At 41.5% G+C, this 19,256-nt stretch overlaps 1 protein-coding gene across 2 annotated transcripts; it reads right to left on the bottom strand.

Annotated features, from left to right (window-relative positions):
- Positions 1-498: 498 nt before the first annotated feature.
- si:ch73-60h1.1 (calcium/calmodulin-dependent protein kinase type IV) lies at positions 499-17,837 on the bottom strand. 2 transcript variants are annotated; one of them, XM_048975770.1, is made up of 12 exons: positions 17,772-17,837; positions 16,890-17,053; positions 13,874-13,952; positions 13,738-13,800; positions 13,505-13,587; positions 12,963-13,035; positions 4,123-4,213; positions 3,888-3,962; positions 3,613-3,688; positions 3,318-3,444; positions 2,808-2,960; positions 499-2,286 (listed from the first exon to the last, which is right to left on the bottom strand). In XM_048975770.1, the coding sequence occupies exons 2-12, from the start codon at positions 16,994-16,996 to the stop codon at positions 1,771-1,773; spliced, it is 1,443 nt and encodes a 480-aa protein (XP_048831727.1). In that variant the 5' UTR covers positions 16,997-17,053; positions 17,772-17,837; the 3' UTR covers positions 499-1,770. The 2 variants fall into 2 exon arrangements, with proteins under 2 accessions (XP_048831727.1, XP_048831726.1); XM_048975769.1 differs by having other exon boundaries at positions 16,890-17,831.
- Positions 17,838-19,256: the final 1,419 nt, after the last annotated feature.

Raw genomic sequence — 19,256 nt, 5'->3', positions numbered from 1 at the left:
TATAATTACACCATTTATGCAGCTACATACTTACTGAAGCAATTTAGACTTGGTAAGTGAATGATCTGTGGACTGTATTGGCTCTTATTTTCTTAGGTACTAAAACTGTCCGACAAAACAAATCCGTTTGCAACGAATATGTACAAATCACTGTAATTTACAGTTGATGGTTTTACCAGGTTTTATGTAACCACAATTAAGTTAAATGTCTATCATGTGAAATATAAGCTTGGAGAAAACGATGTCTTGTACACATCGTTTGAGTGGTAGCCCATGCAGGAAGAACCGGACAAAGCAGCAGAATGGGACGTCAGTCCAACACGAGGCAATTATTTTTAAAGAAAAACCTTCCTTTTTAGTAATAGGCACCATATCTGCCGTAGCTGCTTGTCCTCCATCCATCCGTTCTTCCTCCCATCCTCCAACTGCTTATCTGGTACAGGCTCATGGGGCAGCTTCTCCCGTATTCCAATAACACAGCTTGACATCAAAATGAACAGTCATTTACGTATGTATTTATTCAAAGTTCAGGAAAAAAGTTAAAGGTGGTTACCGCTGTATGGTAATTAAAGATATTGGTAAATCTGCATCGCCATTCATACATCTCAAAAATGCTCAAATCTCAGACTACCCATCACTTGTATTAAGCAAAACATTTAACACTGTAACATCATAACAAGCACGAACTTTAGCTAAGGTGACGATATTTTAAACATAGCATGATACTGGTAAAATCTATATTCATATATTATAGTAAAGATTTAGCCAATTATTATCCTTTTAAATTGTCCTCTGTCCATTGCTATCAATGCTTCAGTTACTTTTACAAATCTCTTGTTTAGCAATTATACTCTCACTGTCTGGTGAGCGACAGCATGAACAAATTAGCCAAGGAGATCTGAACTTCCCAACTGGGGACAGATTCAACGTTTGCTATATATCTGGGGTCCAACTGTGTGCAGCCCTTTGATAGAAAACATATGGAGATGGAGATCAAAAGTGTGACTTTGGAAAATGTATCGAATTAAATCAAATGACCAGCACTCCATTTTTGAGATTCCAATGCAGTTACGAGGTAGATAGTGAATTAAAATAAAGGGTAATGTTGTCAGTTCGACGTATAACTGTCTCCTTTGAAAATATATCTCATGACATCTGTAGTGTCTCTTTAAACAGGAGACTGTCCTGTATCCAGGATCTAACGACGTATCTCTATGTAGAGGAAGAATCATGACAAGGACCCAAAGCCGTTGCATGTGAATTTCACTCACCCCGAAAAACAAATTATGTGGACTAAAGGAGATACATGAAGGACGAAGAGTGTCAGAGAGCATTTTTGCGTTGAATGGCATTCACAATAAAAACAAGTTCTTCTACTGTAATTACAAAAAGAAATAGACACCTTTATTCTATTTATATATGTCAGACGTTTCTGTCTTTAGTGTGCAAATGCTTAAGAAGAGGAAAGGAAGTGCCAAGACTATTGTTAAATGCCAAACTGATTGGAATTGCTGTTGAGGGTGTCCTCAAAAAAAAAAATAGAGAGAATATTTGATGGTGGCAAGGACGTTAACTGGCAGCAATGGCCGCCTTCCAGAAATCACCACTTGGAACAAAAAATGACGATGTCTGAAACTGTCATTGGTGAATCAGTTTACACAGGAAGTGGGCAGAACAGCGTTTATTCCTCCTGACATTACCATGATGTATCTTTGACCTCCTGTCCCGAAATGAGTCCCCGTTTCCTTACGATTCCTGCAGCGCTCACAGTCACTGACACTGAGTTGTCTTGTTGCTGGTCTCTACCTCCACCATAAAGCCATTGCTGATATTCCTGGGGCTCGGGGGGGTAGGTAGGACTGGGGAGGGCTCCCGCTTGTCCATCGGAGAGACTGAGCAGCTCTTTGCTGTCATTCGGGGCCGTACGATTGCAGTTTTAGGGATGACGGACAGTTGTTTGAGTCCGTCTGGTTTCAGGGGCGGCCGGGTGGGCGGGAGGCCAGGAGGGCATCCTGCAGGCAGCAGACGGGCAGCGGGTTTCATTGGGCTGCATTGTGGAAGAGCATGAATTAGCGGGGTGGACTGACTTGGCGGTGGAGCCTTTTCATCAGTGAGGCCAGGAGTGTCTTTGGTGTGACTCTGCTGACTCCGGCAGTCCGGGGATGACTTCTTTTGCGCGCTCTTCTCCTGAGGGGTCTTGTCGGACCCGGGGCTTTCGCAGCTGTCAGTACGTCGCCGGGATCCCTCGTGCATGCGGCTGGTGGCCACCACTGCTTTCATCGCAGCCTGCTTGGGGAACAAATCTCACTGTTGGTGCCGAAGAGCAGACATCACGTGCAAAACAGAGCCAGTGCAAGCCACTTCTTGTCAAGCAGTATAACTGTTCATTAATAAATGTCAGATTTCTGAAATAGTATAAACCCAAGAGAACACATAAGGCATCTGTCCAGGGCAGCGGTAAAATTGTGAGACCCGCGGACCCGATAACAGACTGTATCGCGAGAGAATCCAGTGAGTGCGTGGAAGAACCACTCTAAACAGAGCAGTTGATGGACAAAGAACTTCAGATTTTCAGTGTAACTTCACTGAATGTCTTAACTGCAAGTTGAAGTGCTTAATATCCATACGAGCACTACATTATAACTATAGTTCACAGTGCAGTACCCGTGCTGCTATATGTGGGTACCTGCTTAGAATGTAGCCTCTGCTAAACCCGGTTTAAGTAATCCCGTTGCCGATGGTGATCCAGACCGGCGCTTCCTGCGTGCCCCCATGAAACGGTGAGCCCCGGCGAGCGGTGCGCTGACCTTCAGTTTGCGCCGGGCGTTGAATTCCTGCAGCTTCCTCTGCGTGGTGTCCATGTGCGAGAAGCGGCCCACTTTCCCCAGCACCCACGGGTGCTGCAGGGCCTGCTGAACCGTCAGACGCTTGCGGGGGTCCAAGACGATCAGTTTGCTGACCTGCCCCAACATATCACACAGAGCCGGGGGAGGGATTTCAGAATACGGCGACAAGCAGCCCGTCCCATACTAAGCAAACTATATTTTTATTAGCGGTTATATTTATTTATTAATAGGCTGCAGATATTTTATCTGCTTCTTCACTTTGCTCTCTTTAGTTAGATGCAATATTACATCATGAAGCCATGACGCATATTAAGTTTTGCTCGTTTTTTTTGGGATTAGTTTGGAACCAATTTTGCTCAAAGAATCGTTTTGTACCTTCAAAAAACTCTTATAGGCAAAATTCAACTGTGAATATTGTATCATTTAGTCTCGTAGTTCTCATAACCCCGTTGTCCTGTTTGAAATCCTCACCAGGTCCTTGGCATTTAAGGAAACTTCATCCCACCAGGGGGAGACAAATTCGTAGTCACAGTTAAGGATGCGGCTGTACATGTATTGGTCTCCCCTTGGGTCGAAAAATGGTTCAAACCCACAAAGCCTAAGAATGGGTGACAGAAAACCTGGCAGTTATACATAGGCATGAATATATAGCGGTTTGTATATACCATACACACATGTGCATTGCATACACACACATCGATATTGCCTCTGCAAAACAATCCAAACTTCCCAGAATGCACCACAGCCTCATTTGATCTGAACTCACAGTATGTAGAGAATGACTCCAACGGACCACATGTCCACCTCCGGGCCGTAGCTGCTGCCTCTGAGGATTTCCGGAGCTGAGGGGAGATGGGAGAAGCGCCTGTCACGTCCACAGTACGGGGTCCCTGGGTGGCAGTGCTTAACTTGTCCCTGGCGTGTCACCGCCGGTGTCTGTTACATGTTGACTCATGTCGTGTCCTGTCATGCGTGCCTAGCAGCCGCATTCACAAAGCCTCGTCTGTCCCTCGTAAAGTGATGTAAAGGGGAACCACTCACCGCAGTACCCAGGAGTACCACATACTGTTTTCATTGTCACTTGGTCATCTATGATCTTGGAGAGGCCAAAATCCGCTGCGACAGTGAAAAGAATGTCTTATGGCGTGAGTCCCACTAGTCAAAGCAGGTTTTTACAGTTTAGCTTGGTCAAATTTAAACAGTCTGCGTTTCTTTCTGTCATCCGCAGCCTTTGCTGACATTATCGTTACGTAAACAATGCCCAGTGTGTAATCACCTATCTTCAGAGGGGCATCCAGGGAAAGGTCAGCATAGAGGAGGTTCTCTGGTTTCAGGTCCCGGTGTACCACTCCATTCTCATGTAAATACTGCAACGGGAGCACAGGCAGATCCAGGGGCAAGATGTTACACATTCATCCCTGAAAAAAACACCCACACGTTCTGATCGATGGTCTCCTCTCTCTTACAATAGGCCATTTTTTATGGATTTAAGGTGTAGTTTGGCTTCAAAAGCCCGCCTGGAAAGAGCTGGAAGGACGTATAAGATAAGAAGGGTTCAATTGTTTCCACATTTGCATGGGCAGCAGCCTGAAACCATTTATCTCTGCTTGGTTCAATATACACAATATTACATAAAGCTTCCCGCCTGGTATAAAATACTGACAATCATGTAAAAGTCTAATTTTAAGATAATTTATTGAGCTAAAAATGGTGTCACCGACCCAGAATGTTTATAACTATAAATGACTGTTGTCGGGCTGAATATGTAGGGAGGTTTTTGACCTGCCATCTGGACACAGGTTCAGTGTTTTTACTGGTCTTTAAGGACCCTCATTGTCTATCTTGTTCACACGCTCATGTTGTGTCCTGATGCTCGACTTCTTGCTTGCGCAATTCCGGAGCCACTGAGCCGTTGAGCGTTTAGTCTCCTAGGTGGCTGGTTCTCGTTAAGCCCGTCATTTGAGAGCGGTGCTGCCGCAGCAGCCCAGGGGGGCGGCAGTGCTCCCCATTTTCTGCTCCTGACCTGACAGTAGGACCCTGGTTTTTATTGTCTGGCTTCAGCAGCTGCTGGCCCCCTGAGAAAGATACTGAAGCCTTTGCCACAGTTAACCTCACCATTGTTACAGTAAAATAACACTGATCTTCTGGGAGAGCATTCAGTGAATATGGGCTCCATTTGTACATTAACAATCCTCTGCATGGAGTCTGACCCCTAACCTTACTGCAAACACATCTAATGTCATTGGTATTAATCATGCAAATGTCATTGATACTGGTTTCGATTCACAGAGTTTATATCCTCAGAATGTACTGTATTCTCTGATCATTGATATTATTGGTGGTATTGAATTTGGGGAGATATTATATGTCATAGCATTATCCGCATGCGTGGACAATTTCGTGGGTCTCAATGGCTGTGTTTTCTGCCTCAGAAAATGCATGCATCTGATAACCGCATCACCGTCATCCTGACCTTCTAACCAACCCTAACACTAACCCATTGTCCAATAATTACAACAAAGTTCACCAGTGCAAAGGGATCATGTCTATTTGACTTTGAACATAGCACCATTATTTTGGCTATACCATTCATCCTAACTGCTTGTCCTGGACAGAGTTGTTGGGTATTTTGGCTGTTCTTTATCTCTAAGATGTAACCAGCACGCTGAGTACTGGATAATCAAGCCCTATGCCATCAATGCTTTCATTTTAATGCCTTTTAATAAAGGGAGGCCCCCAGAACCCTTACTAGGGGTATAACAATACCTCATCCGCAATTCAAATATATGATAATTCACATCGTAATGCACTGAGACATGAAATCATCTATTAATGTTAACACAAGAGGGTGCAATAGGCATAATGTCATGTTTGGTTTGACATTTTATTTTTGCATTTTGCACCAGAGAATAAGAAAAAAAAAACTGCAAGAAATGAGAAATGGATTGAAGTTTTTCCTGTAAATGTACATGCCTAAAAGGAATAAATAAAAGCGGTGAGATCTTAACACAAACGTTTTCAGTCTTATACACTGTTTATACATCAAGGTTTTGCTTGATTCTTATTTTTCCTTTACTTTCAAGAAGGTAGGTATGTGCTTGTTTTTTTTTTAAAAAAAAGCACTTTAAGTTAAGAGATTTTTTTATTTTATTTTAACATTTTGCACTGGAAGAATAAGGAGAAAGCTACAAAGAACTGGTGAAACAACAGTGTTTTTGTAAGCATATATGAGAATTATTTGTATCGAACTGTAACCCCGAATCGTCTATCAAACTGAACAGCAGATTGTATCGATACCCCACTAATCTTTACATATTTCTTTTATCATTGTACTAAACTTTAAATGTTCCAAGATCCTAGTCATTACTTGGGTAATTTTACTTAATTTGTATATTGAGGTATTAGTAGGAGACATATTGATTTTTTATAAATCATTTTTACTCGTGTAGGTCTTTAGGGAGTATGCTCTAAATGTCCTTTTGGTGGCCTATGTCAATGTCAAACGTTTAGTTGGCATGAAGCCATCCCGTAACTCTACCACCAGAAACCCACATTTTCTCCAGCCATGGGAGTCTGGTAGTCTGGCTCCCAGCTGAACTTGTGGCCTAGAAAATAATCACAGGCGATTCCTGCGTTTTAGCTAGACACTCTTCTGTTATTGAACGGCTCTGATCATGTGGGAGTTTGCTCATGATGTAAGTAATTAGCTTCTCTGTGCGCTTTCTCCTTGTGGAAAGACGGCTCTCCTCGGCACGATTATCTGCACAAATTTGGGGCTGTGTAGATGGCGCCTGTCATGAATGCTCTCACTGGGAGCTCTGGCTCCATCGGAAAAACAGAATAAACGTCCTGTGCTATTGTACCAACCCAAGAGCAAATGGATTTTCTGCAAATTAAGTGAGTCATAATCTTACACATCTGAGGACAAATTACATCACTACCCTGCACAATGCCTAGCCTCATAACTAGTTTTAGCTCAGTTTACAGGATGTACAGTCTCCTACTTTCTGGTCATCTTCGCCTGGTTTTCTCAGTTCATCAGCGAGGAACACATGCTTCCCTGTTTGCTATTCCAGCATTCCGAAGTCCACAGGCCCCAGAATTATAAGACAGCTCCAGTGATTGGTGGACAGCTCAGGTCTCCCTGCACTTTACCAGGTTTCCAGGCCCTCTCTCCCTGCACAGGAAGCAGATCCTGCAGTACCCTCATATATTGCATGTTAAATGGGTTTCTTTAATGGATTATGGTCCTTAACTGCATTGGGTTCTCTAACAGATGTTTGTCCTGGTTTTACACCCAGCAGGCCTTCTGGAAGATGTCTTAACAGCTGCTGTTTTTCCTCTGACAGGACTCTGCTTGGCCTTCTTATAGTCCTACTGGGAATTATTCCTCTGACAGCATTTCAGGGAAAGTAGAGTGAACTTCCCTCTGTTTCACAGTCCATCTAGTTAAGTGCCTATGAGAGATTTTTCACCCCCCTCAGTCGGCAGGCAGCGTTGTGCTTTTGTCCTCCTTCCTCATTTGTGTGCTCCCCTATGGCATCTATTTGTGCAGCCTCTGTAATTTCAGTCCTGTTCCAGCTTCACACATTTCCCAAGGAGTCTATGCAATCTGTATCACTTAAATCAAGATTCTATTTTCATTCTTACTTTTAACTCAGTAGTGAAATGTTTGTCCTGAACACGGATTTCTTCCCAATTTATCATACATGGGGGAAAAGGATTAATTTCATAAATGTATCCATTTCATAATTAGGAATGTAAACTGGGATACCGCCTCATGTGGCGTGAAAAAGTACAAACTGTTTCTTTAGTGTGAAATTATCCACACGTAACCATCTGCATTTCTGATTCTACAAACCTGAATCAAATGTTCCATCCACCATTAAGCAGAAATGCCTCTAGAACAGTGTTTCTCAACCCGGTCCTTGGTGACCCGCCAACGGTCCACGTTTTTGCTCTCTCCTAGATCCCTATGGTGGACTGTCTGCAGGTCTCTGAGGACCGGACTGGGAAACACTACCCTAAAACCTTAAAACGTTTATACCGCCAGATTCTGTAACCATCTAATTTATGGCATTAAGTAAAGGTCTCGTGTTTCCTGTCTGATCCAGGGTCAACAAAAATAATGGAGACGGCAGAGGAAAGGTAGATTAAAAGTAAGTAGATCACGTTTACAAACTCAGCAACAAAAGTGAATCATGTTCACTTTTGTGAATAAGTGCCTATTTTGCAGGTACATCTCCTGCAAAATTACTGGATGTGTCAAAAGCAAGTCTCTGTAATCATGAAAATGTCTGTTGAACGTGGACAATGACAAAGAGGAACTGTGGTCGCTAGCTGAAGCTCACCAACCGGGCTAGACATTATAAATGCATGACCTCAAAAACTATGATATGTGTTTCAACAAAAGCTGTAGATTGTGAGTTTCACAAAGCTAGAATTTTTGGCAGGGCTGCCATTTAGGAAACGCCTGTATCCAAGGCTAACAAAGATGTATATAACCTGGCGTGAAACCACAGGACCTGTGTTCTTGAGCAATGGAAAACGCAATGTAATATGGCCTGATGAGCTGTCTGTCACTGCTTTTCCCACATCTGGGAGACCCTGGTTGATGAAACTGGTTGATATGTTTCTTGAAGGAATATTACATCACATTTATTCCTCTTTAAATAACACAAACCGTCTAGCATCTTTGCATTTAGCTACATTTAACCATATTTAAAGCAGTTTATAAAACCTTTACCACATTCAGTTTACTGATAACTTTTGTATACGTGTTTGGTATTAAGCTATTTTTCACATGGCAAGACAAAAAGGTAACTTTATATCTGTTCCTCCAAGATACAGTACATGGCGATTAAAATATGAGTATTATTACACGGCACATAGTAATTATGACATCATAATCTTGCGGAGCTACTTATCGGAAGCTGTGACATGCTTCTGAGGCAGCTGTAATTAGCCTATTTATTTAATAACGATCATGCTGTCTTAATTACTGCTGCTATGGTGAGGCCCCTGTCCCTCTCCCTGTCGTTCTCCTCGCCATAAAGTGATCATTCACCACAGTGAAGAACACTCCATCCATCTCTCACAGACGGAACATCCCACTCATTAAACATGAGTTAGACTTAATTAGTCAGATGTAAGGGTTCCATTTACACTTCATTCCATTCAAAGATGAATCTGTGATTAATGAGGACCATGTACAAGCCAAAAATAGTGGTGGTGAGCTTATTTTGGTTCCTCCTTGCCTGAGTATCTCCAAAAAATAAATTTATCAAAGAAATACTTCATATCAAAAAAAGGATTAAGTAAAATGTACCGTTATTCCATAGTGGACAGTCTTGCATTTCATTCTGATTTGTTCAGACAGGTTTTCAAATACTTGCCTTTTACTGCATTCAGATAACTCAGTAATCTGCAGTCTTTCTCTTGGTGACAGTCTCATCTCTGCCATGTCAAGGATCGTTTCAGGTTGTCAACTTCATGTGAAGCGAGAAGTTTTTAAGAACCTTGTCACCTTCTTAAGGATCCCGGCAGACATTCTGGATTCCAGAATGTTTTGGGGACAAAGTTGATGTTTGTCTGGAAACAAAATATGGGATTGAATCTAGTGGTCTAACTTGAATTTGCTGATCCTCTGGTTGTCGTTTGATCGGTTTATAGCGACCATTTCCGAGTCACTGTGGAATCCTTCATCTAAGTATATCAGACCTTCTTTCACCTTTAAACCCTAACCCCATCTAAAAAGCTCTGCTTGCATCCTCAGTCCTTGCTTGGTTAGAAATGTTCTGATAATCCTGTCCAATGGAAATCCATATTTATGAGGAATCAAAAGTTCACACGTTATGATAATAACCATCCTCCACCCCCAGGAACTGGCTACTTCTCATGAGCTGCATGTCAGGACGTGTCTAAGCCATATCCTCTTCCGGGAACGAGTGCAGGCAGGCGCATAGTTGCTCACGACTAATAAAGATTAAAATGTAGCGAGAGGGATGGATCGACAGCACGGCAGTGCTAGATGCGCGTTAAGAAACATGGAGCGTGTAGCGGAGAAGCACACGCTCTGTGACACCATTATGTAACAGATGTCCTACTGACTGTTTTGGATGAGGGATTAACAGAATAAAAAATGTGGAAGCTTTTACAAGCGGATTATTTCACATTTTCAGCTCATCTGGCCTCTCTTTTCCTACTCATGACGACAAACGTGACCCACGTTTATGAGCTGGGCACACTAACGCAGGCTCACGGCGCTGGCCAGCCTGCGCTCATCAGGACGCCTCTCGGAGTGAAAACGTGGAGAAGGGTCTCACTGCTGCAGGCTTTTCACTCAAAACGTGGCTCAGGGATTTGCCACAGACCAAATGCATGTTAAATATATAAATAAATGTGAGACTGTGCAAAAGTCTGAGGTAGTCAAATAAAATGATGCACGAATGATCTTCAGGTTGGTGCAAAACAATGATATTATGTCTGTGAAAGTGCATTAGTTTAACCACTGCAAAATATCTCCAAAAGTCACCCCAGAATTTGCAGCAACCATCCAATACACCCTCATATTTTTCTACTTGACCACTAGCTCACCTCCTATGGCTAATCAGTACCTCATTGACTTTTTATACTAATTAAATTAATAAATGAAGTGAGCTTGTGATGAAATTTAACAAGTACATGGAATGGCTTACATGCACCCTGAGGAGAGGTTTGGGAACTAAAGCAGTGCTCTTCTCGTCATCCAGCAAGATATCAGTAACTTTTTGGAGAACAGAAGAAATTGCTGTTAGTTTTTATTGTGTTATTTGTGTGTATTTTTCTGTGGAAATATACAGTTACTACCCAGATAAATAACTTTAAATTTCATACTTTCTGCGTTGAATTTTCTTTTGCTATCAAACAATTGCTTTACTGACAGACTGGAGTTATTCGGGAGTACTGCAGCCTTCTTTATTGGAACGGATTTGTTATTCAGGGGTGGCATGGTGGTGCAGTGGTTAGTACTGTTGCCTCACACCTTTGGGACCCGGGTTCAAGTCTCCGCCTGGGTCACATGTGTGTGGAGTTTGCATGTTCTCCCCATGTCGTCGTGGGGTTTCCCCCCACAGTCCAAAAGCATGCTGAGGCTAATTGGAGTTGCTAAATTGCCTGTAGGTGTGCATGTGTGAGTGACTGGTGTGTGAGTGTGCACTGCGATGGGCTGGCCCCCCATCCTGGGTTGTTCCCTGCCTTGTGCCCATTGCTTCCAGGATAGGCTCTGGACCCCCCGCAACCCAGTAGGATAAGCAGCTTGGAAAATGGATGAATTTGTTATTCAAAATCTCTTCATACTCTTCACTGTCTTGCCTTAAAGTGAGCAATCAAATTTGTTTTGATGTTGAAATGTGTATTAGTAGATCCTCCTCGTAAAATTTTAGCAGAGCCATGTTTGCAAAATGCATTTGTAACTCCATTTTTGCTAACAAAATGATTCCACACAGCAGTAACAGTTTAGTACACAAGTGTGCCAAGCAATGTGGGTCACCATTTTCAACCAATGGCTGACTGGCTGATACTGATAGATGGCCAATACAATCAGTGCACCTCTACTGCCTATTGGTTACCAGCTAGCAGATGTCCCCCCACTAATGAATCAATGCTTAGCACAGCCTATGACAAGCGTCTCAAATAAACAAAATTACATTTGCCCTCACAACATGCACCTTGTTTCAAGCAAAGAAGGGATGGCTGATACCACTAGACAATACATCGGTGAAAATATCAGTATTGGAATATTATTCATTAAAAATTAACATATTGGCAACCGACTGATGTGTCGATTTTGGCCAATATTTAAACTGTTTCAGTGTTCAAAGTTAGCACCTCCAGAGATAAAAGACACTACTACAACGAGGTGATTGCACTGGATGATCAGCCAGTGGAGGATGAGAGATGTTGTTGGCTCTTTCACTACTTAGAAGAGGTCAGTACTAGTCAGTGACATGTTTATAATTCTGGCCAGAATATCGATCTTTCGTTTTCCACAAAATAAAAAATTCTGTAAGGTAATTTTGCTAATCTGTTCCAGTAAGCCTGGCAGGTTTAATTCCTAGCAACCATAAGAGTTAATATGCACCTATCTGTAACACAAAGGCTTAGGGTAACACAAAATATGTACAGTCAGTCCTGATGTAAGGTGTGATATCACACCGCAAATCTGTTTTAATGCGACTGATATATTAGCATCCAATACAATGAAGAATCGCTTTTGTATTTGTGCGATTTTCAGTCAGAGAGAAAAGTACTACATGAACTGCAACCCAATATGGTCTTAGTGAGAAGCACATGCATGAAAAACAGCTAATCCAAGTTAATGATTCAAGTTTTCTTTAAACTGCCTCTTTTCAGTGAATCGGTTGAACCGGTCGGTTTTCGAATCGAAAACAATCAAACTCTTTCTACATCCACAAGCTGCGCAGGTCAAAGTCTCATATTCCAAAAATATTTTATAAATTCTCATATAAAAACACACAGCAACCTTTTTTAAATTCACTTGCATTTGCTTTTCGTAGACTGTCTGTAAAGTAGCCATGTTGCTTTAGCGTCATAGCGTGAGACACAGCGTAATCCAGAGCGTGCAATTGACCGCCAACTCCCCCACAGGGGAATGGACCACCACACTACTGAAGGGGCCCGCACCGATCAACACAATCTACTGAGGGATTCTAACACTAAACTGAAACTACATTATGAAGCTCAGTAAAAATGCAAACTGAAATAAAATTTCAAAATAATTAAAAATTTCAAAATTTAAGAAATGGAACTCAAATTACCGTGCTTTAAACATTTCCATTGACTTCCTTTTTGACTTTTGCATGGTACTGTATAAAGAAATGTTCTGTTCGTATCCCTCTATCCACAGTTCTGTCATGTTCATCGCTCCGCTCGTTCACACCCTCAAAATCCTACTGAGCTGAAATATCTTCAAGTTTTCTAAAAAATTTCCCTTCTGTTTCCCTTTTTTTTGTTAGGGTGCTGATGTATTTTTACTTTGCAATATAAATCTACGGAAGGACATGAAGACAAACTCCACGTAGGAGCTTGTCAATGACCTCTCGGTCCTGGTCTTACCGCAACCGCCTCCAGGATCTGCTTGATAACGTGAGCAGCATCCCTCTCGCTGTAGTATCCTCTTTCCACAATCCTAGGGGGGGAACACATGTGCCGTCAACATGGATCCAAGAACTAGCCAATCATTAGATGACAAACAGGTGCATTCTGGGTAAAAGCCTCTGGCCACAAAATGATACACAAAAAGAAAATGATAGGACTACACATCAGAACTGAGGCCAAAAATGAAGACAATCATATTATAATAAATTGCTTTTGATTTACGGGAATTTAGTGTAAAGTTTTTTTTTAGGGATTATGGTTTCTGACGACAGATGCATCAAGCATTAACGTGCAATCTGTCACTCAGCAAGAAAGGTGAAAACATTTCACCCTTCATTTGACTGAAGCCTCTGTAGTCCAGCTATAATACAGCATGAATTCAGCACTTGTCATGAACTGCCTTCTGTAATGAAACTGGATACGCAGCTAAATGACTAAGGTCCCATAATTTTCAACCAGGATACTGGGCTGTGAGGTTCATAAGTATTTATAGAAACCACCTGTCAAAGAGTTCGCCCCCGGTCACCAGCTCCAGGATCAGAGCGATCTCGGTATCTGTCTCGAAGATCTCCTTCAGGCGGATCTTACACCCAGGGGAAACAAGAGGGTGAGACCTAAACAATGGACATCCCTCGTACCAGCAGCTCCATATTACGGTTAAAAGTCTTGGAATTCACCAATGAAGAACACCTAAGAGATGCTTTGCATTCACAAGGAGCCTGACAGTACTTACAATATTCGGATGGGAGAGTCTCAGCAGAACACCAATCTCAGTCCGCACTATTTTCTTGTCAATCTAGCATGGCAATAAAAGCATTAGACATCGAGGCCTTGCTTTTGAAAATCAATACAATGCTGGTGCTACTTACCGTTTTCTTTAGTATCTTAGAAGCGTAGAGTTTCTCTGTCTGCTTCTCTTCACACCGGAACACCACAGACGTGGCCCCCCTTGGAGAAGAAATAAAATCACTCTTGCAACTGTTAACAAACTATTTTTCTGCATGATATGTACTGTATAACCGCTGGAGCTTGGACTGTGTGCTGACTAACATCTGGTACATCAAGGAAATAGAGTGCAAGTGTTACGGGCTTGGCTCATATTTTTGGCCGACGTGGACCACTATGATAATGTACAGGTAAACAAAAGACATGTGGACATCCGGATCACTTTGCAGGACACGCTGCACCCTCCTTGGCCATTTCTCTAAAGCTGCAGAATAAACAAACAAGCCAACAAATAAAAGAGTACAGATGGAGCCTGCTGACTTAATGTTACCCTCGTGTGCCTGGATCACGTCACATCCAATGTGTGTAAATCCTCCCTTCGTGGAAATTTATACAGCCACAGGGTTATGTCATTAAACGCATCTGCTTCTACAGAGAGGCAACGATAAAGGGTTTCTCTTGGCCATGAGTGCGTAAAGCACGGGGGGAAGTCATATATATTCAATTTTTTTTTTCTTAACAATGATTAAAAATGTGAAAATGAGACCATGAGCTAAATATTTTCCCCAGTTATAAAACTTCTCAGCCATTACTGACACAGAATAAGGGAGAGCACTGGGCAGATCGTAGCCTCTGAGGAATATCAACCAGGAAACTCAGTGCAGACTAGAACTAACCCCTTTTATAAATAACACCAGATTATCATCCTTTACTCTGTAAAGACCCATGAAGGATCATCAAACATCTGAACCGCTATTTTTCACATATCAGCCTCCCAATGTCCCTCTAATTCGACCCCTCTCCTTCCATTAATCTGTTTTATTTCTTTGGAAGGCTTTGCATCCCCTTGGCAACCACGCAAGGCTCCTCCACAACATAAACCCTGGTGTCCCTTCTCATCCATATATGGGAGAACCATGGGGACTCTGTGTACCAGCTTCCGCAGACGGTAACAGAAGGAGCTAGTAGATAAATGGGCCTCTCATTGAATTATACAGAAATGAAAAAGTAGAATGTCTTTTAACTGACACATAAACAAAGCACAGGGGCTTCCAGGAAAATGAGGAAATACTGAAATCATCATTTGTTAAAATCATCATTTGTTTTTTTTTCCCTATGTTTTGTGACAAAATTGCTTGTAACCAGGTATTTATTTACTGTACAGTTCATACACAATTTAAAACATAAAATATTGTACAGTTGTTAACTGAAACAAATTACATTGGGAAACTTTTAAGGGTCTTGTTTAATGGTCCAGCAGAGACATGAATGTGACCCCGGCCAAGGGATTCAAACCCATGACTTTTTGGACACTGTCACTGTTGTTCTAGACCACATGACATGCTGTTTGGTGACTCCCCATCTTGCAGACACATGCTAACCCATGACAACAGGCGAACAAGAGACTCTCTTCAGAGAAGGGCAGATGCACTCTCTGGTATCATGGTCAGGAGAGATAGCGAGATGCAGACTAAAATAAGACAGGCTGTTATCTCCCCTCTCAGCTGATCGTATCCTTCACTAAAGCAGAACGATCGAGGTCAATGAGACAGGCTGCCACAATGAATGAACAGCAGCATGAACATTTCCAGAGTCGCTTGCCAGAGCCAGAATAGGAACTCAGGAGAGACTCCATGTCAGCCCCCGAAATGCAATCAAACCGCTAACTGTTTGTCATTCAATAATTTCAGAGGATGTTGATAGCTACAATGTTTCATTGTGTATCTGAAAGAAATAATCAGCGAACAGAATTGCCCCATCCACTTTCTTGGACGTGGAAGTAACATATATTTCATAATGAAAGTTCATTACTGCTATCCAAAGTCAAAATAGTTTACTTGTCATTCAGTAGTTCCTTACTGCCACTTAAGTTAAATGTATTGTGACATATAAAATATGAAAAAAAAATATGAAAATGAACAGAATTCATGTCAGATCAAGATAGGAGATGAACAAAAACATCTGTGTACACCAGCTGAGTTTGAATTTGAGTTTTTAGGTTTTTGGACCTGATGGCAATTATATATAGAAATATTAAAATGTATATAATTTTTGTTTGTTGTAGTTTTAGCCCTCTCTAAAAAATGCGTTTATTAAAATATGTTTTAACGCACTATTTATGCGGCAATATCGCTAATAATTTAGCAATTATCGACTGTGCACATGCATATAAGATCATGCACATTTATCTGCTAGGGAAACTATACAACTTTCCTTTCTGGTATGCAGCGTTTTACTTCATTGTTTTCAAAGACAGATACTTGAAAAACAAGAATCTACAGCCTGCAACCGACGTCGTCAGAAGCCCTAACCCAATGCCAACCTTGCATTTCTATTCATAAAAGGAAGAGATATAATCATTCTCAAATAATCTTTTCACACCCAAAATGGCGGGCAGACCCTGTATTGTGAAGGGAACTCCTCGGATTGCTATCACCAATTATTGAAACGTTGATAAGAGTGATAAACTTATGTAAATCCACAAAAGCAGTGAATGAAGTTGAGTGATTGGTGTTCCGGTTGCAATCAATAATAATCACTCAAAAAAGTTTCAATATTGATACAAGAAAATAAACTAAAAAAATGGATCCACACCTGCTCCACTATGCCCTCAATTATATACCTTTTTTATACAGGTAATATGTGGTTATTTTGCATGTAATATTACTTTTACTCATAAATACAACAGATTAGGGTTTATATAACAAAACAGCTGAAATTTATAAAAATGCAATGCATTTCCACTGTATGCACATCTGCCTGTAGGTACGGACTCGATCTGCAACATGGACCATGCAGAGCACGGAAAACGCCGCAGGTACAACGTATAACGTAATCTGGGATACAGCACGAGCCGTCTGCGCGGACATTACCGGACATTTCACACCAATGTCCATGAAATTAGGGCAGCTGCAAGGCAGAGATCGGGGGTTGCCGTACCTTCCTAATTCCGGGCCCATGATGTAGAAATCCTCTATAGAGGCGTCTCGCCGCGAGCCGTCGACCCAGTATTCCGCTGCGCTGGCGCCGGAGCGTGAAGTAGGCATGCTTGCCGGCGGCACCTTGCCTTCCCCGAGCGCAATTACCCTTTCCCCAAACGCTTTCTTCTTGCAAAAAATAAAAATATAAAAGTGTACGGCGAAATCACATAGCCAAAAATCTAAAAGCACGCATACTTTTCATTGCAGACGATAGGCATGTAGGAAAACTACTGCTTGGTGCTGATGTACTATGATGGAGCATCACCCGCAGGTTGTTCTCGCGGTGCTACCGACGATTCTTTTAAAAGTTATTTATTCCAGATATTTACCACACGTCAGGTATGAAACCCATCTTAGGCTCGATTTAATCGAAAACTTAAATCAGAGCAATATATATTTATCTTTAAGTATGGGTATCACTACTATTATTACGTGACAACCAATCCGCCACGAATTTAAATGAGATGTATTACTAATTTCTGAGCACTTGCGTTCACGGTCATTTATCTAGAATAATTGCATCAGTTTCCACAGGGCCGCACCTTCTAATATGTAAGAGATTCTTCATTTTCTTGATATATTTTTGTACGACAAATCCTAGTTAACATTTTGCAAAACTACACTTTTAAGGATAGGAAATGAATGCGTTTTAGTACTATTTAAGACAACCAAAAGCATAGATTTTAAAAAGGATTAGTGGTTTAATTGCAAAACGCCTTATCGCGTTATTAAACGAATAGCTATATATTTTTTTATAAATTAATGTACCATCGCTTCCCTATACCAAAGCGTAATACAGTTAAACACATTTCTAAATGTTACTATCGTAACCAGGTCTTACAGCGAATCAAATGAACGCCTATCACGCGCTCCAGCATCATCTCCGTATGTGGTCCTTTCATTCCTGTCTCCGCTTGAAGGTTGGGGAGGAGGGCGGGGTCATCTTTAATCACATGTCCTACACATCCTCACTCTTGTCCAATAAAAAAACCTTTCATGTTGAAAAAACTGTGCTGCGATTGGAAAGTTGATAGTCAATCAAAACAATGCACAACAACGCTGCGTGATTTATAATTGTAAATCCCATTTCCTGGGCGCCATAAAAATAGCTAATTTGTTTAGATTTAAAAAATCTGGAAGGTTTGGTACATACACTACTTAGACGTCGGAGGAAGATATCTGTCGTAGTTAACCTTGTAATTTATATAAACGTGTTTATACTGTGATTTACTGCCGTCGTGTTTATTTACGCTTTTAATTCAGCACTGCGGACAGCTCCGATCCTTTTAACTGATTCGAGACGTTTACTTCAGTATTCGCAGCGTTGTCCAGTATGTGTTGCATATTTCAATTTTCCAGCATTAAGCAACTAATGAAATAGTCAACTAAGCGGTCTGCATCCATCTAACAGCTTACCTGGGGTCCCTATCATGGGTAGCATAGATCATATGGCAGTCGATCACTCAGATTGGGGTGCCAGTCCATAACAGTGCACATACACACACATACTGCTGAACAGTTGACCCAAATGCATACCTTTGGACTGTAGGAGGAAAGTGACATGTCGAGAACATGGAAGCTCCATACACACAGATTACATGCGTACATCATAAGAAGTCAGTTATCCGGTATAGAATTTCTTCTAAACTTCCACTGTGTGCTACAACAAATCAAATGAAATAGCTGTATGTAGATTTTGTTAATTTTTTTTTTGCAAACTTGTTCATGATGGACGATGACCCAAAAATGCAGCGTACAGAACTGGAAAGTTTATTACTAACTGGACTCAACAATAAACAAAAAGGACAATGAGGGGTCTAAACAAAGGCAGGTAGGCACTACAAGAATTTAGAAAGGCTTAACTAAACAAGGGAACTTAGAGAGAACACATGGATTTAAAACAGGGTCCTTAGCAGGGAAACATCCAACAGAAGTAAGTTTGGATAACATAGACACTTGCAGGAAACACATGGAATGACCAACAGAGGAACAGGGCATGGGCAGACATGTATGTTTACAGAGAATGAGGTCTAACCAAGAAACAGGTGAGGGTCCTTGACAATTACTCAAACACTAGGAACTAGGAGCTACCTGAATGACAGGAGATACAAGGATTACGGGATGTAAGCTATAGAACTGAACACAGGGAGGAATAACCAGGAACAAAGACAGATGCATGGACTCATACTGAAGTACATACAGTTAATACAAATAATTAAAATTGTGTTTAGAAAGACCAGAGCCCAAGACTGAAAATGTCCATGATATGGGATGCAGGGTCAGTAGCCCATTCAGCCATGTGGTGGTCCAGGGAACAAGCTAAATG

The sequence above is a fragment of the Brienomyrus brachyistius genome, chromosome 15 (genome assembly GCF_023856365.1).
Source record: "Brienomyrus brachyistius isolate T26 chromosome 15, BBRACH_0.4, whole genome shotgun sequence".
In the NCBI taxonomy this organism is placed as follows: Eukaryota; Metazoa; Chordata; class Actinopteri; order Osteoglossiformes; family Mormyridae; genus Brienomyrus; species Brienomyrus brachyistius.
The sequence above is the reverse complement of the archived record's forward strand: the minus strand, read 5'-3'. Positions and strand labels throughout refer to the sequence as shown.

Excerpts from the sequence above, each read along its gene's own strand:
- si:ch73-60h1.1 (XM_048975770.1), bottom strand. The coding sequence starts at position 16,996 with ATGCCTACTTCACGCTCCGGCGCCAGCGCAGCGGAATACTGGGTCGAC. Across the intron at positions 13,953-16,889 it reads ATGGGCCCGGAATTAGGAAG|GGGGGCCACGTCTGTGGTGT; the intron begins GTACGGCAACCC and ends TTCTTCTCCAAG. Across the intron at positions 13,801-13,873 it reads CTAAGATACTAAAGAAAACG|ATTGACAAGAAAATAGTGCG; the intron begins GTAAGTAGCACC and ends TTGCCATGCTAG.